At 36.1% G+C, this 24489-nt stretch overlaps 2 protein-coding genes and 1 long non-coding RNA gene across 6 annotated transcripts; 2 read left to right on the plus strand and 1 right to left on the minus strand.

Moving 5' to 3' along the window:
• On the plus strand, positions 1114-21416 carry LOC109843260 (E3 ubiquitin-protein ligase makorin). Of its 4 annotated transcripts, none has more exons than XM_020412192.1 (8): positions 1114-1329; positions 6990-7077; positions 7168-7955; positions 12390-12459; positions 17456-17544; positions 17630-17692; positions 18103-18220; positions 21115-21416. In XM_020412192.1, exons 1-6 carry the CDS (start codon positions 1286-1288, stop codon positions 17688-17690), a joined length of 1140 nt encoding a protein of 379 aa, XP_020267781.1. In that variant the 5' UTR covers positions 1114-1285; the 3' UTR covers positions 17691-17692; positions 18103-18220; positions 21115-21416. The 4 variants fall into 4 exon arrangements, with proteins under 4 accessions (XP_020267781.1, XP_020267783.1, XP_020267782.1 ...); XM_020412194.1 differs by having other exon boundaries at positions 18103-18205; XM_020412193.1 differs by having other exon boundaries at positions 18148-18220.
• Positions 15844-16412, minus strand: LOC109843262. The gene is made up of 2 exons (XR_002247602.1): positions 16370-16412; positions 15844-16216 (listed from the first exon to the last, which is right to left on the minus strand). It is a non-coding gene; the product is annotated as an uncharacterized LOC109843262 (long non-coding RNA).
• LOC109841830 (cytochrome c-type biogenesis protein CcmE) lies at positions 22863-24102 on the plus strand (the record flags this gene model as incomplete). Its single annotated transcript, XM_020410768.1, has 2 exons — positions 22863-23377; positions 23592-24102. Coding segments are annotated over 2 exons (807 nt in total), but the record flags the coding sequence as incomplete, so codon positions are not given.

A 24489-nucleotide genomic window follows, 5' to 3' on the forward strand; every position in this document is an offset into this window, starting at 1 on the left:
CTCAACTTTAAATTACGTAACAATCAACAGAAAAGGCATTAACATAGTCAAAATCACGACTTATTAACATGATTAGCTAATAGTTGACTCTTAAGAGTAAACGTTAACAACAAACACAAATTATTGACATGCATTGCTACTACCTATCAACAATTGCCATTTCCTTCAAAAAGGAACCCATAAACCACAATTAAAATCAACATCACTCATTTAAAATAATTAAATCCCATAAACCACAATTAAAATCAACATCACTCATTTAAAATAATTAAATTCAAAAACCCTCAATTGATTAGGAACTTACTTCTTCTTTGACATGGACACATCCTCCGGCGAGCGTCTCCTCTTGCGCTCTCAATTTTCCTGACTTTTCATGCTCAATAGGGTTTCCATCGCCTCATTACTCTCCTCATCATCAGAGGATGGCGGAACAGAATCGCTGGCGTGAGATATCAAGGCGGAGGTGGAGGGGGATAAATTTGGTAGTTCCTCCTGCGCAAGTCGTGCCGACCGACGCCGGTGACGAACGTCCGCTTCCGTTTGAATCAGGTCTACTTCACCCGTGCGTCGTTTAGGGTTCTTAGCTATTTTTCTTATAATTTTCTTCGGCATTTTCCTTGTGGGTTTCCTGGCCGCTAGAGTCAAACTAGGGTTTTCAAATTGGGTTCGACCGCTGAAGGAGATTCGAGTTTTTGGGGAAATTTGTGGGTCTGCAGAGAAAAGAGCGCGAGCGAGAGAAAGAGGGAGGGCGGATTGGGGGGGACGAACAGTTACAAGGGCAGTTTCGTCTTAAGAGAGGTACTGTGCTCTCAGAGTTGCTTGGAAAATGTAAATGGGACTGAACCGTTATTGAGTTGGGTATTGGGGGTTTGATCACACAAAAAAAAAATACAGGGGGGCTATACACAACTGGATCTTTTTTTTGGGGCCTTATAACATTTTTCCCTAAAAAAATAACAATTTGGTAATTTAGCGTATTTCAGTATTATTCTGGAGCATATTCTCCGTGTATCCGAATCATCATAGACGCATCACGGAAGGGGGTTTTGATTTCATCCGAAGCGCACCGTAGCACCTCATTTTAGGCCACAAAGCGTCTTTTCGGGAAACTATTGTGCTTTTATATTTTATTTATTTATTTATTTATTCTGCTGCTGCCGCCTCCTGAGGCTCTCCAATGCCCGAAAAGCCCTAGAAATCTCTCTGCTCTCCTGCCAAGTCACAATCAGGTCGCCGAAACGAAACCGAAACGAAACATTCGATTGATTTCGTGTCGGTTCATCCGATGCCGTCCAGTCGTTTCCCTGCCGGAGATCAGCCCAGGACCAAGTATATTATCATTCTATCCTTTTTTTCCCTCTTTCGATTTGAAGTTGTAAACTTGGATTTCTACTCGATAGCTGTTATTTTCTGATCGCCGCGATGCGAGTTTTAATGTGCGATTCCGTGGATTTTGATATACACGGTATGATTGTTGTTGGGTTGTATGGTTCGTTTGGTTGGAAAATCGTTCGTAACGTGAGATTGTCTAATTTTGACGGAGATTTTTACAAGATTGGGGGTTTTCTGTAGCTCGATTCTTTAAGTCACGATTGATTCTGCTCCCTATTACAAGTCTCAACAGTGATTCTACACGAGTCTCTTGACTATTGATTCTGCTCCTATTACAAGTCCTAGCTGTTGCGGGATTATATTTGCGCAACAATTTTGGAAACAATTTTTGTGGAGCAACGAAAGGCTCTGAAAGGTGGTACAATACTCTATGCTGATACGTGAACTCGCGGGGGCTAGCGAAATGGAGCAGATCTTCAGAGCCGTTGAGTTTTATGTCAATAATCTCTCAACATCATCTTCGTCTTTTTGTCCACTACCATGATCGTTTGTTGTTTAATGGAATTGACCCAATTCACAGCAGGACACGATCATGTTTTTGAAGGCGTCTGTTGCACAACCTAGCAAGCGCTTTTCTTTTTGTTTTGTTTATAGGCACTTCGATTTCACCATACAAATATCGAGTTGCGGAAGTTGGATAGTATATACATTTTTTGGGCCTGTTGCTGGCTTTCCTAGTAGAGTAAATATTTCTTTAGGTATAAAAGGGTGGAAATAGTTATTACCCCACATCTAGACACCAACTAGCGAAACGATTGTGGAGGTATTCGTGGTCCTATAATCATGTCTTTCATGGAGGCAAAAGTAGACGCATGTTTATGATCTGCATCCATTCATCTCACTACATGTGGTGATTAGTTTCATTGACAGCGGTGTCCATCAGAAAACCATTGGTATTAGGTGGATATCACTAACTTTTCATGAAAGAAAGTCTCGTCTTTATCAAGCTGATGCAATTGTAAAATGCCACTAGATGAGGCATGCGATCAAGGAAGAGTTCGAGTCCATTATGCTTCGTAATATGGACAATTTCAGTTTAGAGCGTCAATCGACACCAGGTTGAGTCCGTGATCTCTAAGGGTCAAGGACTTGTTGAATAACTACAAGTCTACAACAAGTGGAACTGAATGATTAACTGAAGATTTAGCATTGATTTTTGATGATTACTTTTGGTTAGGAACTTGTCATCAATGATTATTTCGTAAGGCAACTTATTTTTGTTTTATTTAACTTGCATTGACCGTATTTGCTTTCTTTCAACTTTTCTTGAGTACGAGGAGTCGTTCATTGAGGTCGAGAGAGAGGTGTAGAGGATGCATGATAAACTTTTGCAGGAAGGCTAAAGGACTAAGCGAGTTTTCTTCTCGAGAGAAAGAGTCTGCTGGTGGGATGTGTGATAATGTTTTGATACTGCTGCTATGTAAACTTCTCTTACTAGATCATGGTAGGAAAGACTTGAGCTAAGTGAAGTGTTTATGACTTTAGGGGATCTAGGAGGAGGAAAGAGAGAAGAAATGAGTAAGATGGGAATCAAATAACATAATTGTTCATCTGGAATATAGAGCGAAATTCAGTGTGATAAAGTTTAGGATAGAAATTGAAAACAGGATGATATTAGCTTTTCTGCATCATGGCAATGGAACCTATAGATCAAGTATCCTCACCACTGAGTTGTGCCGTATTTCTGAACTTTATCAGGGCCCACTTAAGCACAATAATGGGTGAAACATTAGCAGGTTGGGTTAAAACTGGTTGGGTCAAAACCTGAGTTCTAAATCCAATCTATATCTATATCTATCTATACTTCTTATAAAAGAGAATACCCATGTCAAAACTTTTGATTTCCCTTTTTACCCTCTTAATTTTTTATCTCTCACAATTATACCATTGTTTATAAAACTAATGATCGATAACCTCTTATTAACTATGCACCTCTTCATTTTCTCAAATTATTTGGTCATTCACTAGAATATATTAATAATTTATAATGATAACTAAATTTGTAAATATATGATAATTTATTATAAATAATTATTAGTTATATAAAATAGTAAAAGTCATTCATTTAATAAATTAGTGCACATACTTATAATTATTAATAATAGTATAAATAGGGTTACTTCTTTATGTTGCAAAAAATATTACCTTGTTCGATAATTAATATCATCTTAGTAAAAAAAAATTGGGCATTATAAATAAAAAATAATTTTATTTTGAAAAATTAATTTATATAAAAATATTTAGATCCATGAAATTTATGAGACATATACTTTTCTCTTCTTTTTCGCAAAATACTTGGTCACTCACTAGAATATATTAATAATTTATAATGATAATAAAGTTAATAAATATATTATAATTCATTATAAAAGAATTATTAATTGTAATGAAATAGTTAAACTTTTATTTAATAAAATATTATATTTAATTATAGTTATTAATAATAGTATAAATAGGGATTGATTCTTTATATTGTAAGGAATATCACCCTTTTCGATATTATAATATCATCTTAGTAATAAAAATTAGACATTATGAATTAAACATGCTTTTATTTAGAAAAATTACTTTATATAAAAATATTGGATTTTTGAAATCTATGAGTTATTCACTTTTTGTTGGAAAGTAAATGTCTCATAAATTTCAAGGGTCCAATATTTTTATATAAAGTACTTTTCCAAAATAATAGTATTTTAAATTTATATCATCCAATTTTTTATTACTAAGATGATATTAATTATCGAGCAAGGTAATATATTTTATAACATAAAGTCATATAATATTAAAAATTACTGCCATTATTTAATAAATATTATAGTAAAGTATGCCCATAGCATAAATATTTAATAATATAAATGGTTTAATTATATCAATAGTGTTACTTAAACTAATGATTACATTATTATTTAATAATTATACTCCTAAATAAATTGTTTAATAATATAATAATAAGCTAATTTAAATAACTATTAAATGTATGGTAATAATAGTATGAGTATTAATTGTAGTATAACTTAAAAATTTTTATTCATAGTGCAACTAAATAACTTTGTTAAATGTTTATATATAATTTATTAAATAATATAATATTAAATACAACAACATGTCCACGTGCAAAGCACGTGCAGTGTATTATACTAGTAATCTAAAAGAGTGGGTAGAGGTTTTATTTGAGAAAACCCTCCTTTCCTCTTTTATTTGCGTTTCACCTGGCTTTCGCATTTGCCAAACTATCACTTATCAAGTATTCTGTAGAGATAGTTTATCTTTACTATATTGTTATATAGTTTTATTTAACTAATATGGATCTTCATGATTTCAATCTCCTCCATTCTTTTTCCTCCTGTGCTTCCAAGTTCCAATTGTAGCAGAAATGCGCCATTCAACTTCCTATGCGGTGCTTAGATTTTCTCTCCTCTCGTGCCTCTCTTTTCCCCCCTCTTTCTCTTGTCTCTTAGTCTTTTCCTTCAATACATCAGGTGTTGGTGCCTCTCTTTTGGATAAAATTCATCGCCAAGCAATGCTAGACTCTGAGGCACTGGGCCCATGAAGCGCCTATTGTTTCTAAAACGATGCCATTTAGTTTGACTCTAGTTTTTGAAAATGAGTTTTTCTTCATATTAAGAGTATACCTGATCTTGGATAAGACCAAACCAGAACAATTTAGATAAATTACAAGCATAGATCAAAATAGTCATAATTGTTGAATATAGAGTCTGAAATTTTAACATATTTGATAATCAATTAATATAATTTTTCTTAAGATTAAAAATTAATGAAAACTACCAACGTTAATAGTGTAAGTTGATTCCTTATCATATATTATATAGTTTTTGTGTCCCATCATATTCAGAAAACATGTTAGAATTGAGTAAGGGAACGATTTATCTAGAGGTTTTAGTTTCTCGATTAATGTTGGATTCTTTTTTATTAGGAAATTTGATGAACGATGTTGTATGTATTCAGTATGGTTTAATGATCCGAACTGGCTTGATTGAAACACTGTCGGCTATGAAGCATGGATTTGCCCCCGAAGGCCACGAATCCGTGTCTGACTCGAATCGGACACTGATTCGTCATGACATGTGCACGACACGTGTCGGACACGGTCAATCCGTGTCCGACACGGGTCAACAGTTCAATCAGGGGGGATATGGTCAACGGAAGCTTGGGACACGGTTGGGATACGCCGAACTGAAAGAAAAAAACGGAGAAAGAAGAAAACCCGAAACCCAAACCCAAAACTCAACCCTAATTTCATAGTTTACACTCACCCGACGCCAACACCGCCACAAAACAGATCTCTTCATCCTCGTCCTCACGATCCCTCGTCCTCGTCGATCCCTCACTGTTCAAGATCTCCTCGTCCTCGACGGTCGTCGATCATCCTCGTCGCTCGTCCTCGACGTTCGTCGATCTCGGCTCCAGTCATCACATGTCAGTCTCTCTCTCTCTTCGTCTCTCCCTCTCTCTGGATCTCTCTATCTCTTCGTCTCTCTCTCCATATCTTCGTCTCTCTCTCTGGATCTCTTCATCTCTCTCTCTCTTTTCTCTTTGTCTCTCTTCACTTATTTTTTTTGAGAAGACTAACGATGGATATTTATCGAGCTGAATTGGTGGGTAGCGGAATTTCGAAGAAGGAAGCGAGTTTGAACAGATTTTGCGGTGAGAAGTGGGCTTTGATTTGTAGGTTAATTACGGCAATGCCATGGGCTCTGGGTTTTGATCGAATGGGTCGAGCCTTTGCGTCGGTTTTGAATGATTGACTAGTGGATAAGAAATATGTTGGATTTTTATAAAAAACCCTTAAACCCATTAAGTAATGGATTTTGATCTGGATCTCTGTTAGAAATGAATCCGCGTGAGTTGGATCCCGAAATCATTCTCTGTTAAAAAAAACCTTCAACCCATTATTATTATTATATATTTTTCTATATATAATAATAATTAAAAAAAATTCCTTGTCGTATCATCGTATCCTATTTTTTTGGATTTTGCCGTATCCTGTATCTGTGTCGTATCCGTGTCCCGTATCCGTATCCGTGCATCATAGATTGTTGGTGATTTATAAGATCATAGTTTTTCTGCATGTATGTGTGTGAAAACTAGTATGCCTAATGTATCTTGGTACCTGTTGAGTAAATCAGATAAACTGTCATACATGTATACTTACGTGCTTACTTAACATGTTTACATATTGTATTTATTTGTTCCTTCTTATACTCACCTGCATACATGTATTTTGTACCTTTATGCATGGGTGTGTAGGTTATGTATATATGTATTATTACAAGTAATACCATCCATTAAAAGGCTTATTACTGAGTTCCTCATTTCCTCTTTACTTTCATGCCAAGCTCCACTTGGTCTTACTTTGATAACTTTCTGAAAAAAATAAATCGTTTCTTCATTATGTGAAAGTTGTAAACTAAAGACGATCTTGCAAATTGGCACTAATGGTGCCTGACATTCAGATTCTTTCTCTTGCAATTGTCACTCATGACTATTTAATGTTTTTCCTTTTTGATGACACATTCTGGCTGTACTTTCATAGTCATATCGTCTTTGATTCTCATATACTTTGCTAACTCTTCCAGGGTTCTGTGTAAGTTCTTTTCACATGGAGCATGTTTGAAAGGGGAGCATTGTGAGTTTTCACATGATTGGAAAGACCAGGCCAACAATGTAATACCATTAAACTCTATTTACCTTATTTTCACTTTAGCTCTTTGCTCTATACAATGTACTCTAATACCTTTTTTGCTATTATTACAGATATGCACCTTTTATCAGAAAGGGGTGTGCTCTTACGGTAGCCGGTGCAGGTACGAACATGTCAAAGTTTCTCGGCATCAAACATCTGCATCGCCATCATCCCATTCTCGCCCTCCTGTAGCATCAGGTTCTGTTCAAGTAACTTCTGTTGTTTCCTTGAGCGGAGAGCTCAGGTCAGGTTTTAGCAGTCCCATAGAGCAGTCATCACTGAGTGGTTCTGTGTGCCCTCCTGTTGAAGCTGCCTGGTCACAGAAACATGATGCTTATGCGCTTCCAGACAGTATAGATGGCCATTATGTGGCATCTTCCAGTCTGGCTGACCAACCAATCTGTTCATTTGCTGCTGCTGGTAGTTGTCCTCATGGAGAAAGATGTCCTCACATTCATGGCGATTTATGTTCTATCTGTGGAAAGCATTGCTTACACCCATATAGGCCTGATGAGAGAGAGGATCATATTAGAACATGCAAACAAAATAGCAAACGTCTTGAAGCATTAAGACGGAGTCAAGAGATAGAATGCAGCGTGTGTTTGGACCGTGTTCTTGCTAAACCCACAGCTGGAGAAAGGAAGTTTGGGTTGCTTTCGGAATGTGACCATCCTTTCTGCATATCATGTATCAGAAATTGGCGTAGCAATTCTCCAGCCTCTGGCATGGATGTCAACTCTGCATTGAGGGCGTGTCCAATATGCAGAAAGCTATCATACTTTGTCATTCCAAGTGTTATTTGGTACTCTACACAGGAGGAAAAGCAAGAGATAGTCAATAGCTACAAAGACAAGCTCAAGTATCCTTCTACTTACCTATTATTAATTTTACTTTCTTGAATAAACATTATAATGTTTCTTTTCATTTACTTATGGGTAACCTCGATCACCTCAATACTGCATCTATAGAACTAATTAGTGTAAAATGGCTGATTGTAGAATTGAACTTCCCATTTATGGGGAGCACGAAACAAGCTAAAGTATCATAAAGCATGCACAATTAATTTTTGTTTGATTGGTATTTGTCAGTAAATAAAAATTAATCATTGAAAAAATCATCCAAAATGGTACTGAGATTATTAGATTTGCCTTTTTTTTCTTGAATAGAAGAATTCATTGCAACGTTGCTATTTATAATTCCTTTCGTTTCATTTGATTATTTTTATACTGGACAATCATTTTGGCTGATACATGGATGTGTCTTCCTTTTGCATATTTACATGCCAGGTACCTCATAAATGATAGTAGTAGTTTCTACTGGATGTACTGTGCATTCTTTTGCATTGCTTTCAACATTAGCTTTCTTTTATTTGACCTTCATAAATCCTGGGTTATTCTTCCAAATTCTGTTATGCTTTTGATTCCCATGTCAATCAATGTGCATCCTTTTACATTGCTTTAAACATAGGCTATCTTTTGTTTGACCTTCATAAATCCTGGGTTATTTTTCCAGATTCTGTTATGCTTTTGATTTCCATGTCAATTAATGTAGCTCTAAAACTACTTATCTTGTTTTCTGTTGTTCGTACCAAATTTTAGCATTGCTTACCATGAAATGTTAAGAGTCTGTTACATGTCTTGCTCGTGTCCAATGTGACATTTCTTTGACATATAGGTTTTCATAATTTCACTCTATTCAGGCTTTACTGAGCTCAAAAAGGTTCTTCAGATAGGTGGATATAAAGAGAGGTTTTCATCAGTTTTTAATTGGGCACAAAGAGAAGTACTTTCGATTGCGTTTTGAGTGGTCTGAAGAATTTAGTTTTAAGAAGTCTAATCGTGTTTTAAATGGAATATGAATTTGGTTTAAAGAGCAGGGGTATACGAGGAGTTTGGGTTTCCATGAGTTTGATGTTGGATTGAACTGCTGGGAAAAGAAGTAGGCTTGAATAAGCAGAAGTACCCACAGCAACAGAAGAAGTAGGCTCAATAACTTATATAGTTACGGACAATTAATTAAATGGACAAATAAAACTGGTGATAATTTTTATTGCGGAAACTTTTCTTCTTATATGTTAATGAAGTCTTTGAGAAATAATATTAGTTTCAATTTTATTATAAATTGGAGGAACATTTTTTGTTATTTATAATTATATAGTAAAATTCTGTTCTTTTCAGTTTCATGAACTTTTGAGAAATATTTCCTTATTATTAGTAGTAAAATAGTTGATAAGTTAATAGCTGACAACGTCAGTTATTCTGAATATTTTTGGAGAAACATTCTTTCTAATTTATGGAAAGTTAATGTTACTTTGTTCATATATGATGAGTTCTTGATTCTTTTTCTGTAATTTAGTTTACAAATTGGCAAAAGGTAATTCAAAGCTTCCCTTTCACACCTTATAGGGTTTATATATGAAGTGAAAACTTGTACCATGTTCCATTTCATTGTTGTCACACATTTAAATAAGGTCATCATAGTTTTCTTGTATATGTGCTGAAAGAATCATTGTAGTTTCTTGTAATTTTAACCTAAATTTTACTTTTAGAACCACTGAAAGAATTCTCTTGTCTACCTGGGAAGGTTGGATCTGAAAATTGTGGTCATTTCATATAATTGGCCTTATGTCTGATATGTTTCCAATTTATTTCTACCATCTATTTGTTTGTGGAGAATCAAAAGAGTGTAAAAAGGTCCATCTTTCTTTACAAGTTTTACTAAGTTCCTGGATAAATAAATTTTACACCAATTGTTTAGAGTTTTAGGTTTATTATATTTATTTGAAATTTTGTAAAAACATTCTATGCAGTTATAATTACTTGGCAGATATTGAACATACTTTAAATAAATAAGTCAAACTCAAAAAGATTCCCCTAGAAATTGAAAATTGAGGATAATAATAAAGGAGTTTCTAAAATCTCCATAAAAGAATGGTGATGGTAATTTTTTATGATTACATATGAATTTTCTCTGACCATACATACGAAACTACATAAAAAACTACTCAAATATTTATTATATGTCTTAACATGAACCTTAGTTTCAATCCTATGAAGTTTGTTGGTCGAGTAGGCTATTTTCCCAAGTTTCTACAATCGATTAGTAATCCTAAACATATATTATTTACATTTTAAATTCAAAACCGCGTGCCTCACTGCGCCTCATGAGCCCTGTGATGCTGGGCGGTGGCGAAGCGTCGTACATCTGATGCTGCAAGCCTGCAACGCCTTTTGGCCTCGCAAGCATGCCGACTTTGCGTAGGGTGCATTTAGTACATAGCGTTGTATATTTTTGTTCGTTAATATTTCAATCGAGTCTTTATTCTTGATAACCTGTATCCCAAAAAGCAAAATAAATTCATTAGACCTTTTTAATAGCCTTCAATTGAGGACCCTAACTAATCCTCGTTTGCTATTTGATTTTGCTTGGATCTTAGTCTTGATTTGACATTTGATTTGAAAAATTATGAACTTTGCTACTATGTTGGATGTGTTAGCAATTAGCATTAAAAATTAAGACCTTGTATTGTGATTTGATGGTAAGATAGTTACATGCTGACATATTTTTTATGTGAATTCCTAAACATGTTCTATCGTGCTTGATTATCTATCTTGAAAAATTATGTGTGTCGTGTGCACCTCGCATCACTCGGGCGCGCGCATCGCGTTGCGCCTTTCACATGTGCGTGTAAAGATACTTTGCACTCCGCATTGCGCCTCATGTATTAACAACACTGACTTAGATTTCATTAAGTATGTTTAGATTCCTTTTTAGGACATGATATTTCATATGCACTTCATCCGATATGGCACTTCAATATTTACTGCATGTTCCTGATATTTCCACGATATTTGCAATCTAATGAATTTGGCTGTCTGATATTTCCATGATATCCGATATTCAAAACCTTGATTTGGACATATATTTAGTTACAACCTAAGTTGGCTGCTTATGGCCATTTTTTATGCAGCCAAGCTCCATCCTTGAATATTCTGCTATATCCCTGCTCTGCAACAGAGTTTATTTGGAACTTCTAACTTTTAGCATATCAACTAGGTGGAGCTTTTTTTTGGCAATAAGCTTAGATATAATTCAATGAACAAAATGTTTTGTGGATATTAGATGTTATAGGACACTTTTAAGTTTGTTTTTCTCGCTGATAGGACACTTATTTAAATTTCCTGGTTCTGTCTTCATTTGTCATGTGTTAACTTGTGTAGCTGAGAGAAAAAGAGGCATAATAAGTTCTTTTTCACTTATCATTTTTACTCTTAAATCACTTTGATGAGGCATGGGCTGGATAAACATCATATGAGCGAAGAAGTTGGATGTTCAGATTTTGGATTTTTGGAGTCACTTCTTTGGCATCACACGAGTCTCAGTTGCAATATCAACAAAAACTATTTTTTTCATCAATTGGTTATAAAAAGTAATATAATGATGCATATTTATAAACTAAACGAACTAGGATTTCAAATCCTAATTAAAAAAAATTAATAAATAAAATAAAGTAAAACAACTCCAAATAAAACACACCAAAGCCCAACTAGATTAGAATTCAAAAATAAACTAAATAATAAAACTGAACTAAAATTTCTTTAAAGAGATTGGTCTTTGGGAGATTTGCTTCATCTCCAATTCTCCAACTTTAGTATTGAACTGTAGAAGTTGGCAAGTTGCTACTAATCATCACTTTATCTTAACTTGTTATATGACTGGGCCTAAAATATTGATAATACTGTATGAGAAAGGCCTGGCTGTTATTTTTTAAGGATATGAGTTATAAGATTTTCAATTGTCAAGATGAGGAAGAGGTTTTCTCTGGCTAAATATCTTTCCATCTGTACACTATTTTGCTTGAAAAGTTGAAACAACAGTAGGATCTGTAATCCATTCAACCAGCTTGAAAAGAACAGAGTGTTTGACTTGGTTCAAGCCCAATGTGATATAGCAGTCAATGTGGATTAGAGATTTTGGATGATCTACCATATAGAGGGAACAAGAAGTAATATTTTAGATCACGAAAGCCCAATGCTTTGAAAAAGAGATTCTTGCTTACTTTTCCTAGCTATATAGGTTACTCTGTTGAGGTTGGGTTCCTGGGGACATAGATTCTCTTCTCTTTCTGTGGTCAACAGCTTAATATGATAGATAGGGTGATTAGAAGTTCATATAGTTTTTTCTTATTAGCCGACAATCATTAACTACCATTATTGCATGCTTAACCCCGTGGTACTCTTTTCACAATCAGTTAATTTTCATGGTGGATTAATATTTTATGATATTTTGGCAGGTCTATTGATTGCAAATACTTCGACTTCGGTAATGGGACATGTCCATTTGGGACTAGCTGTTTCTACAAGGTATGTTGGTGTATGATTATGTTTTGTTCTTTTGAGTTGCTGCATTGCTTTTATCAGCTTGCTTAGAAAGCTAGTTAGTGCTCCTGAACTCTTTTATCTTATATTGCTAACTCTTCTATTTTATTGCTCAAGAAACTCTTGCATTTAATCTTGAACCTGCTTGTAAGTTTTTGTACCTTTTGTAGATAGTTGGTAAATGTCCCTATGGGATTGCATCTTATGTCCAATGCTCCTATTTGAGGAGTGAAATGTTTCTTTGGTGTTAGTGTTTCTGCCCAGTATCTTTCATTTGAAAGGATGAGTAGCTTACAGAAATACATATGATCTGCACTTTCCCGATTTCATGCAATCTACTTAAAGGAAGATATGCTATATATGAACTCAGAACTATGGAACATATATATTTTGAGAGCTCTGAGATGTATTGCATGATCTTTAGTTTGTTAATAATATGTGTATGTGCTTGCCTGTGAGATCATAACTGATGACTTGGCCAGTAAATAGTGAAAAAAGAATTGATATTACAAAGATGGCAAGTCATATATATTTCAGGACAAGTGAAAGTGTAAATCATTTTAGATTCTTCACCAAATCATTTTAGATTCTTTACCTGAATGGTTGCAATCGGGAAGACTGGACTGGGAAAAACTCATTTAGGGAAAAAAACTCAAGTATCCTTGATAGTGAGACGTATAATTGTCCTTTTGACTAAGAACCCTGATTCCAATAGTAGTAATTAATATTGACATAATAAAAGTGGAGATCAAGTGTCCAAACTCAACAGAAAATCATTATTGACGGTCCAATACCATAGTTTATTGATAGATAAATTTCCTTTTATTTGCTGAAACAGATTACCTGAAAACACCATAGAGATTAAGTACTGGCCGGAGGACTAGGAGGACTACATTACTTTTTTTTGTTCTGATTGAGTATTTAATATTATAAGTATGTACGATTTGATATCAATAGAAGAAAAGGGTAGATATTAGATCCTTGTAACTTAGGATTTGATTGAGTCATGATAAAGTTTTTGGACAGGATTATGTCATGATTTTCACTTTGTAATTGATTGGTATTTTATACCAAAACAAAAGTATATCCATAATTCCTTGATTATGGGCAAGAGACAAGAGTTATATGTTATTAATAGCAAATGCTTGACTATAACATATCAAGCAAGGACACAGATAGGGGATTAGGTACTATAAGATTGATGCACTACAATATGATGACATTTGAAAGGCTAAAACAATGGCGCAGAATGGTTGCGGCAAAACTTATATAAACATACAATACATATATACACATATGCTTCAATATGGATACAAAATGAGTAGGTACGTAGAAGAGTAAATCCTAAAAACTTTTGGAGAACCAAAATCATGTAAACTTATATATGAATGCATGTACAAATATATGTGTATATAATTATATATCAGACAGTGAATTTTTTTCTTGCTCTCTAAAATTTAAGTAGATGAATGATCATACTCTTCAGATAAAATATGTAAATGCAATGTATCTAACTATCTATAAATGAAATAGAATTTTTTTCTTTGAAAGCATAAATGAAATAGAATTGTGGACCCACATTTCATACCGTATGATTTTAACTTTTTAGCATAGGTTATATGATGTATCTATAATAAATCTTTGATACATATAGGCCTGTGCAATTTATGTGTGTGCATGTGTTATGTTCACTGTATTGAGTCTACTGACTACATTAAATTCCTCCAAGTTTTCTGATTCATTAGCTACATGAACATTGTTACAGTGGCTCTTCCGTCCTTAGATAGGCAAACAAGATGATAGTAAGGTGGGCATTAAACGCGCTAGGTAAGTCAACAGGTGGAGGATTCTGTTTATTACACCATTTGAATTAGATTTTAACTTTGCAGTTACTGGATACAACCATTCTACATCTATGTGCGTTGCAAATTTGTGTGCATGTGTGCGCGCGCATGTTATATTCAGTAGATCTCATGCATCAAAAAGAATATCCCATCATGTATCCATTAAACACCAGAGTGTCCAAGTATTTGATACATCACCTTTGAGAGGTCGGTGCTAATTCGGTAACAACGGATGTTATTTTGGAACATTTGACTGAAAAATATCAGTTTCCACTTAGTTTTACTAAATTGAGAGGACAGATAGAAAAGGTGGAGCGGGTTTTAGAAACAGTTGTCTACTTCAATGTCAATAATCTATGTCAAATGCATTGAGTTTGTTGCAAATAGTATCCGTGCTACTGGCTGTCTTAGCAATTCTGTCAGTGCTATATATGCGTTGTAGATACAGGCCACGGCATTTTTCATAGATGAGGAGGAACTAAAGAGAACTTGCTTCTCAACTAGTTATTTGAGATGAACTTGAGAGTTTAGATTATGAAACGTTGACCGCATGTTGAAGATGATTTTTCATGTTATGACATCCTGGAATTTGGTAAATTCTTCAGGCAACGAGGACCAACACGGTCCGTGTCATAACATCTTCAATTGCAATTGCATCAATATATTATCCTGTGGTGCCTGTCAAATAACACTTCGCTTTGAGATTCTTCAAGCATTTCTTTCCAGATCAGGCAGTTTTCTCTATGGACAGCTAATGTGCTGCTACTCTTATGTCCTTAGTAACTGATTTAATTTCTCAGTAGACAAATTCTGAAAGTCTAGCTGAAAGCTACTCACTTAATGTTATCTATGTAGCTGCATATTGTCGTAATGTCAGGTAGTCCTTGTTTATTCTTTGGATGCCTACTTCATTTTGACATATTTGATTGCTTTCCGGCTACTGGTCCCCATCTTACAATGCGTACTTCAATTTTTTAGTTTAAGGGGGGGTTATTCATTGGGGTAATTTGGGGTAAATTGGGTAAAATTGTTCCAATGGGATAATTTTACCCAATGGGATAATTTGAGTGGGATAAAGTGGGGTAAAATGGGATAATGGGACAATTTGAGTGGGACAATTGGTATGACATCTTTTTATAATATTATATTTATAGCTCAATTAAGTTCAAGTTTAACTTGATATAACATCAAATGATTAAATAAATAATAGTTATAATATACAATAATATTATTTTTAAGATTATTTTCATATAAAATATTAAAAATAATATAATAATATTAATACACAACCAGCATTTCTCAACATATGACTGTAGCTTGCAAAGCATCAGTTGACGAAAACAAACGACCAGCATTTCTCAACATATGACCATGAGAAATACACTGCTTGTAATCACGACTCTTGATTAAGAATCACTCGAGTCTTTTATTATTGCACTGTTTCTTATGAATCAAACACAATAAATTAACCTGCATATTTCGGTAACTGAAGAATCTCTCTGATACAAACAGAAAGACTTGCATAGACAAAACAATAGCGATTACATTGAAGTTAAGAATTACAAAGAATTTATAAACATATATACAATGTCCATCCGAATGCTCTGGGTTGTAGAGAACTCTATAAATACAAGGTAACCATATAAAGCGTAGATTTTTTCAGCTTCTAGGACGAGCACCAGGAGAGCGATCAGGTTCACTTGGTAAAGAACCAGGTTCTTCAGCTTCACTGTTTTGATCATCTTCCAGTACATCAGTTCCAACCCAATAGAAACAGAGAACTATTCACCACAAAACGTAGATTTTCCCCCCCACGATCAATGGACTTCAGTAGAAATTAAAACAACTACCCATTAACCCATACAAGCTCAAAATCAATGGACAGGTGTAGAAATGCCCTAATTCATCGAAATAAAGAGACCCAAATTGAGAAACTCATCAAAAACACGGGTTAAAAGGGGTGATTTGAAATGGGGGAAAAGCAAACCCTAGTTGTAAATTGTTGAGAAATTCGTCGAATTCAAGTAAAATAAGGAGGATAGAGGGCTTACGACGAGGTTGAGATTGATCACCCGCCGTCCCCACCCCTCCTCCACAGCGGCGCCGCGGCCTCCTACGTCGCCTCCATCTCCTGTGCACAGCTCCGGTGTACTTCCCGCTGCGGATGGCGGCGGCGGAGGAGGCGGAGGAGATGACGGTGGGGAACTCCCTGCTTGTGAATGATGACGGCGGAGCGGCGATCGAGCTCGAGCACGGCGACGATGGAGCTTGAGAACGGAAGTGGGCTAATTCTGTTCCCTTCTTGTTCCAGGGGAAAAAATGGGGTAAATTTGGAGGGTGGGGCTGAGGAGTGCTTATATAGTTGGGGTAATTTGGGGAAAAGTGGGGTATTTGTCCCCCATTTATCCCAACAAACCAATAACACCACAAAGTTGGCTCCAGTTCCAAATACCCCAATGAATAACACCAAACATTGTTGTTCCAAAAATTATCCCATTATTCCCAAAATTACACCAATGTAAGATCAGGCAGTTTTCTCTATGGACAGCTAATGTGCTGCTACTCTTATGTCCTTAGTAACTGATTTAATTTCTTAGTAGACAAATTCTGAAAGTCTAGCTGAAAGCTACTCACTTAATGTTATCTATGTAGCTGCATATTGTCGTAATGTCAGGTAGTCCTTGTTTATTCTTTGGATGCCTACTTCATTTTGACATATTTGATTGCTTTCCGGCTACTGGTCCCCATCTTACAATGCGTACTTCAATTTTTTAGTTTAATGGCTACTATTTTTCTGGTCTATGGAAGGAGAAATTTTTTTTCTTGGTATGCCATGCTTTTTAGATAATATTGCACTAATATTTTCTTGCAAATGGGCTAAGAGGTCTGCTTTCCAGTAAATGACATTGTTCATTTGTTCAACATATAAGAGTGCATTCATATCACAATTTCTGTTGAACTAGTGATATTGCTGAAGCTTGTTAGTGGGGACTTTGAGGTTTGTTAATTTTTGTGACATCAATTTTGATGTTGTCTTGTAGAACTGCAGAGCTTTTTTATTAATGAAAACTGTTGGGTTACTCTGGCGTTTGGCTAATGGTTATCTTGACATTGCATACCTTGTTTATTTATTTCAGCATGCTTACAGAGATGGGAGTTTAGAGCAAGTGGCACTGAGACACCTTGATGCCGAAGATGGAAACACTGTGATTGCTAAAGATATTAGGTTCTCTTCTTCGCAAGTCATTGATGTGCTATTGCATTGTAATTGCTCCCTTTCTGATGCAAGCTTCTATATCTTGTTATCTCAGGCTCTCGGACTTTTTTAGCCGATTAAACATTGCAGGAGCATATGATTCCTCTATAATTTAATTGTAAGTAGTAGCTTGAACCAACATTGCCAGTTTTGTTTTTGCTTCAGCATTTTGAAGCAGACATTTGTTTATTTTGTAAGTGCACTGCCTTCAATACTTATCAAGGATGCAGGCTTTTCCTGAATGTGGCTCCTCTATGTATGGGATAAAAATACGCACGCACAAACATACAGATTGTATGTATAAGGCCCCTTTCCCCATGTTCTTGTATTAAAGCTATACCACCATAGGTTTGTCAGAAGTAATCAATGTTCTCAAATACCTCTAATGTTAAAACATGATGCAATGAAATGATACTGTGCTAGTGCATAAGCTCTCTGGTTCTTTAGATCTATTCAGCCTTCATTTTTGGGTTCTTTTCCATTTTCCTGAATTAGGGTTTTTTTGACTTATTTATTTATTTTTGTCAGGGTTAATAATATGACCAGGGATTATGCTCTTTATCCTTTCTGCAGAATAATTCTGCCTGGTCTCCTGCACATCTACTTGGCAGCATATGTCACTGGTGATGAGGTCAACTCTGGAATGGTTATAACCTTATTTCTTCAACTTTTTATTTCTTTGCTCGTGTATCTATGCTTGTGGGAGGAGAGTTTACCTTATTAGCGCAAACTTAGCACTATTCTTGCTTATCTTTTTATAACGATTTAGTTTATATTCATTTTCTGATTCATCTGTACATGTTGATACTGTAGCAAGGGTGGCACGAAGAATAGGCACAATTAGATGACATTAGTGAATCGATTATGTTGTGCGTGATTTGTTACGGGGCTCTGGACAACATAAGATCAGCTGATATTTGCATAAATCAACTTAATGCAAGCAGTGTGTATCGTTTCTTTCCCAGAGAAACACAAACAGGATGAAGTGAGAAGAAAAGTTTCAGGTGCCAAGTGCCCAGGCACCTAGCTGTTCCTTAGGCTTTTACATTGAAATTTCTTTTTAGAAATGGATATTGAATACCTAAAATCAGAAAATACATTAAACTTAAATGAGAAGAAGAGTTTCAGTTTCAGCAGTGATGCAGTAACATTAAGAACAGGTGGACAACAGGAGGAATAACAATGCGATGGAGGTACTGATGGAGACAGTGGTAGCTGTAGCCTTAGACAGAGTGCAATGACCAGGACAATAGAAGAAGAGAAAGCTGAATGTGAGTGGAGTGACTGTAATTATAATATAAGTTTGAGAGCTGATTGATCATAAAGTTAATTTGGATATACAAACAACCTTTCAGCTTTTTGGTGCCATTGTTGATGGCAGCATTTTGGTGGCTTTTTTCTGGGTTTGGTGGGTCGGGGGGAGAGAAAAAGGCTTGGGGGGGGTAGGGAGGGGGGGGGGTGGCATCCAGGACGAGAAATTGAAGAAGTCTCATGGGTCCACCAAATGTATGTTGCAAAAGCCTAAGTACGATGTTCAACTTGATTACCTATTTAATATTAGTGGCGCTACTTATGGCAGCAAATTAACTGGCGTGAGCGGTTGCTTAGATCGGGTCAGCAAATCCTAAGATCCTTAGCGGAAATTGAGGGTTTGTAGGGCGAATTATAGAATAAGACCACTTCTACGCAGATTGATGTGAGGGTCGAATTATTTGCATCTAGACTGTAATTTGTGTATAATTTACGCAAGCTGTAGGTTAATATATTTACGGATATTTATTAGGGCGTAATTTCAATTACACAACCCCCCTGCCCCCCAAACCCCCCGCCCTCCCCTAACCCGCCGGCTGCATCGGGATAACTCACTTATTACCTTGAACCTGTTAAAATAGGCACAGACACTCAGTGGGCTTGTTTGAGTTTTTTTTTAGGACACCGAAGGATGTCTATTCTGCGAAAACGATTCTTTCTCCTGATTCCTGTCCTTTCTATGCTGGTACTTAATAACTTAAAAGACTAGATGCATGTTAGAAATCTCTGAACCAGCATAAATGGAGGTTGTTACACAGGCAATACAACATAAGCTTGAGAAAAACGAAAGATTGAATCTTAACCGACTTCACATCAGAAACATTATTTCAGAGCTCAAACGCAGTAGAAGGCTGCGTCAAATGCAAGGCCTATAGGTCAAAAAAGGATACATCCTGACTTCTTCTGCACAAAGACGGTTTGGACAAATAAATCATCATGATCAATCATGAAGACCATCGGCATAGCAAGATTTATCTTTTACAAAAAGGTTTTTTCAATACAAAACTTTAACAAAAATGTAAGATTTTCATATATGAAAAACAAAACCACTGTCTAATTATCCGTGGCTTCATCGGGACTCCTTCATGCAGTACTTGGATTGAGAATAACATATGGTCTTAATACCCGTTCAAGCTCCTGGTATTGATACTTCCATTCAAAATGATGAAAAGATCAATCTCTATTTATGACCCTGTATCATATATCGAAGTTTATATCTCTAACCATCAGAGTAGACACTAATGATGATCATCATGCTTGCCTTTATGTTAATAATGGAATCTTTTATACTACATCAAGGAAGCTTTCATTCAAAAAGTTTATCCCTACTTTTGACACAAATTTGGTTAGCATCATAATTCATTCCGAATAACATGTTGCCTACAGCAAGTATGTTGTAAGCCACAAAAAAAGAGAGCCTTGTGGTCATCTCCTTTTCAACCTTGATTATTCTCTATGGATTAAACATTAGGGGTGCGGGTTGTTGAACTTGTCAAACAACATGGTGATCAATACCTGGAGATAAGAATCCTCAGTCTGCTCTTCAAATAGATATACTGTTAGGCCACCCTGGGAATAACACAACTCTGAATTGCATTAGGATGCTGTCCCATCAAGATATATTATTCCTACACAAGTCCTTTTGCATCCATTTAAGTTGTAAATGACCTTGATATCAAGTTGGACGGTGAGTGAAAGAGAGGGTGGATGGATGTGTAAGAGGGTGGTTGGGGGCGAAAAAGATGATAGAAAGGAGAGAGGAGTGGAGAGATGGGTTTATTTTGCAGATAGACCTCTTGAGAGGAAAAGTGTTTTTATTTTTTATTTTTTTATTTTTATTAAAGGACTCTCAGGGGTGCATGTCTATTTTAAAGTTTTAAGGGTCATAAGCGGTGCATCCCTGTATTGCAGGCAGTTTATGTGCAATTAACCCTAATTAGTATGTTTCTTTTCAACAACAAAATCTCTTAGGCAAATGCTGTTTTGTTTAGCTTGACTTTGCTTCTTTCAGGCTTTAGAGAGAAATATATTTCTACGACAAATCTACCTCTTTGTTTAGATTATTCCCTAGTCCAGGGGAAGAGTCGTTGATATTGCATGAGCTTAAATGTCAGATTGAAATTGCAATTACTGATGCGTGTGGTTGCTTCTTTCTTTCTTTCTTTCTTTTTTCCCTAACAGTTTATTGGCACTATTTTCTGGACATTTACATGCTGTGCTTTGTTGCAGAATAATTCTTGAAGCCAAAACAAAACAACCAAAGGAGGGGCAGGCGTGCATAAATTTGGAGATTGTATTTATGTTTATTGATATCTTAAAAAAATGCCATACAGGTGAAAAAACAGAAAGAAACAAGCGAAGTTCAGAACAGGTTGAATAAAAAAAGTAAAATCAAGGATGAGTGGGAGTGCAGAGCCTCTAGGGCCCTATTTATTTTGGTGGTTTTGTAACGAGTGTATATCAACTCTCCTCATGCCAAAATAGCGTGACTGGACGTTAAACAACATGAATACCAACCTTTATTATTATTTTTTTATTTTTTATGATTGTGCTATATACAGTACAAAGGTTTGATATATTTTACAACAAAAAAAGAGGGAGGGCGGGGCGGGGGGATGTTGTATTGAGGATAAAGTCATAGTGATTATTCAAGCTTAGATTGCTGCAATTTTGATTGTTTCCAACATCTATAATGCTTCTTGTTTGCAGTGTTTCATTGTAAATGATCTTGTATTGAGGATAAATTCATTGTGATTATTCAAGCTAAGATTGCTGCAATTTTGATTGTTTCCAACGTCTATAATGCTTCTTGTTTGCAGTGTTTCATTGTAAAGCTTAATTCGTTTCTTTTCACAACCTGAACCATGGACGAAATTGTTGCTTCTCAAGTTGCTGTTGGAGATGGAATTTTGACTGATAATATGATGTTTGAATTTTCCTTTTCGACCATCTTCCTTCTCCGCATCCCACTCCGCTTAGGATTTTTTTTGTATGGTTATAAGTTAAAAGAGTGATAAAATATTCCCCAAGGACTCAAAATATGGGACCAACAGGGGGGGCATGTGAGGTGTCTGTAACAAAGCTCAAGTTCAAGAGTGATTGATAGGTTTCACAGTTTTCAAGAATATGTATTTTGGGTCCCATATCATTTTGCTGTGATTATTTTGGCATTTTGCATGTATAATATCGTGAGCGGATCAACATTCAAAGAGCCTAGTGCACTGTTGCTTTTCTTTATAATTCCATCATGTATTTGTTCACGTTTTGTGTTGCTTGCTAAGCATTCCAGTCTTCTGTGAGATTACGAGCTCGGATGTCATATTACGAGCTCGCCTCTTTTAGTACTATTGACTTTCGGATAATACCCCTACCTCTTTATCATTCTGTTTGCTCTTTAGGCTCGCTTTGAGTTCTCCATTTAGTTCATGGGCTTCACCGCCAGGATGCATGTCAGTGGATCTATATTTTCTACAATCATATTCATAACAGCAACGTCGATTTATTTTGTATTCGTTCATATTCATAATATCAATGGTGCATCGAAGGAATCTTGGATCTTGGATTGTTGAAAATATTTGCCAAATTCGACACAGTTTCAGCCAACTGGTTGAAACCGAGTCGAATTTGGCCAAAAAACATCTTTAAGCCCCCATTACTTCGTTAATTAAGTTAGCAATGGGGACTTAAACCTCACGGGACTTGAAGTCCCGTAAAGTTTCCGATGTTTTTTTTACCAAATTCGAACCAGTTTTAGTCAGTTCTGACTGAAATTGGGTTGAGTTTGGTAAATATTTTCGAAATATGTTAATTTTTTACAAATAAGTTTCTAAAGAGGTCTAAAACGAAAATTTGTCCAAAAATAAATAAATAAATAAATAAATAAATACACTAGTCAAGATTTTACCCACCCAGAAACTTCTCGGGTTTGATAACCTGTTTTTATGAGACCCGTAGGAGCGACCGGTCGTCGTGCTTGACAATCCGACCCTCGACCGCCGACCCCCTCCTCTCTTTCTCCTCAATTTTGCTCCCCGAGACGCAGGTCCCAAAAATCTCCTCTCCAAAAGATCAGACCAATTCCTAGGGTTTCCTCATCGCGCTTTGTCTCAATGGCATCCCGAATCCTCAACTCTCGCCTCAGATCTCACCTCTCCCCTCTCCTCCGCTCCTCCAAATTCCACCTCCAACCCCTAAACCCTAACCCTAACCCTAATTCTCCCCTCAGTCCTCTCCTCCGACAGCGCCTCTGGACCTACGCTCTCACCTTCAGCTGCGTCGCAGGATTCATTGTCATCGTGCTCGCCAACTTCCAGGATCAGCTCGTTTTCTATATAACGCCGACGGACGCGATGCAGAAGTACAAGGAGAATCCGGCGAGGACCAGGTTTCGATTGGGTGGGCTTGTTCTTGAGGGGAGCGTCGCTCATCCGAGCTCCAGCTCGCCGGAGATGGAGTTTGTCATCACCGATCTTATCACCGACATTCTCGTCAGGTATTTAAAGAAAATAAAAAGAAAAAAAGAAAATTTGACTCCCCGCCCCTCATGTGTATGTTGAACGTATCAGAAATTTTATTGAGATGGACTTCACCGCAATTTTACGGCTAGTTAGTTCTAAAGTTCGTTCTGGGTTATCTAACTTTGTACTTATAAGTCTTAATTGTGAAGAGAATTCTCAAAATAGCAATTGTTATTCCACCAATTTTAGGTACGAGGGCTCACTGCCTGATCTATTTAGGGAAGGGCATTCAGTGGTGGTTGAGGGGTTTGTGAAAAAGTTCGAGGGGGAGGAGGGAGCGGGTAAAGGGGGACACAAGGTTTCAGATAAGGCGAAGATGGAAGATTGTTATTTCAAGGCAACTGAGGTGTTGGCGAAGCATGATGAAAAGTATATGCCGGCGGAGGTAGCAGCAGCAATTGAGAAGAATAAGAAGAAGCTTGAAGCAGATGCTGCAGAAGCAGCAGCAGAAGCAACAGCCGTTGAAGCAGCTCAAAGCTGATCCTGGTTCAGGTTTTTTCTTTTCTGATTCTTTGCTTTCGGATTATTGTTTTTGCTTAGATGGCCGTTATTGGTTATTCATTGGTTGACCAACATTTTTGGACTCAATGTTGTTGTAATTCGTATCATTTTTGACCTGAGAGTTGGATGAAAATAAAGGACATGATATAATGTATTAACATGAAAAAGAGAAAGAAATGTATAATTTGTTCTTTTTTAAGCCTCACATTTTGTTGTTGTCATATTCTGTGCGCATTGGGATCATTTTATGATATACTCATATATGAACTGATGGTGGATATGGTATTTGAGCAATGGACATTGAGAAATTGCCAACTATAGTTAATGAATTTGAAATTTTATATCTGAGAACTTTGATCATTGAATAGTTTGGGCATCTTGGCATATATTTTTCTCGGTCTTGATCAGTAGGACCTACTGTAAATCTAGTTCTTTTTCTAGCAACAAGCTGAACATGCTGAGAAACTAGACATCTACCTGAAATCCTGATTGGAAAGATCATCTTTCAAAGCATTATGTTAAAATATTCGTTCACATTCACCATCTATGTCCTCATTTGTTTTTAAATTTTTTTAAGAGTTTCTTT

Source organism: Asparagus officinalis, chromosome 5, assembly GCF_001876935.1.
Source record: "Asparagus officinalis chromosome 5, Aspof.V1, whole genome shotgun sequence".
Classification (NCBI taxonomy): Eukaryota; Viridiplantae; Streptophyta; class Magnoliopsida; order Asparagales; family Asparagaceae; genus Asparagus; species Asparagus officinalis.

Coding starts and splice junctions, on each gene's coding strand:
- LOC109843260 (XM_020412192.1), top strand. CDS start 1,286: ATGCCGTCCAGTCGTTTCCCTGCCGGAGATCAGCCCAGGACCAA. Junction 12,460..17,455: donor GGACTAGCTGTTTCTACAAG/GTATGTTGGTGT, acceptor TATTTATTTCAG/CATGCTTACAGAGATGGGAG. Junction 17,545..17,629: donor GTGATTGCTAAAGATATTAG/GTTCTCTTCTTC, acceptor TTGTTATCTCAG/GCTCTCGGACTTTTTTAGCC.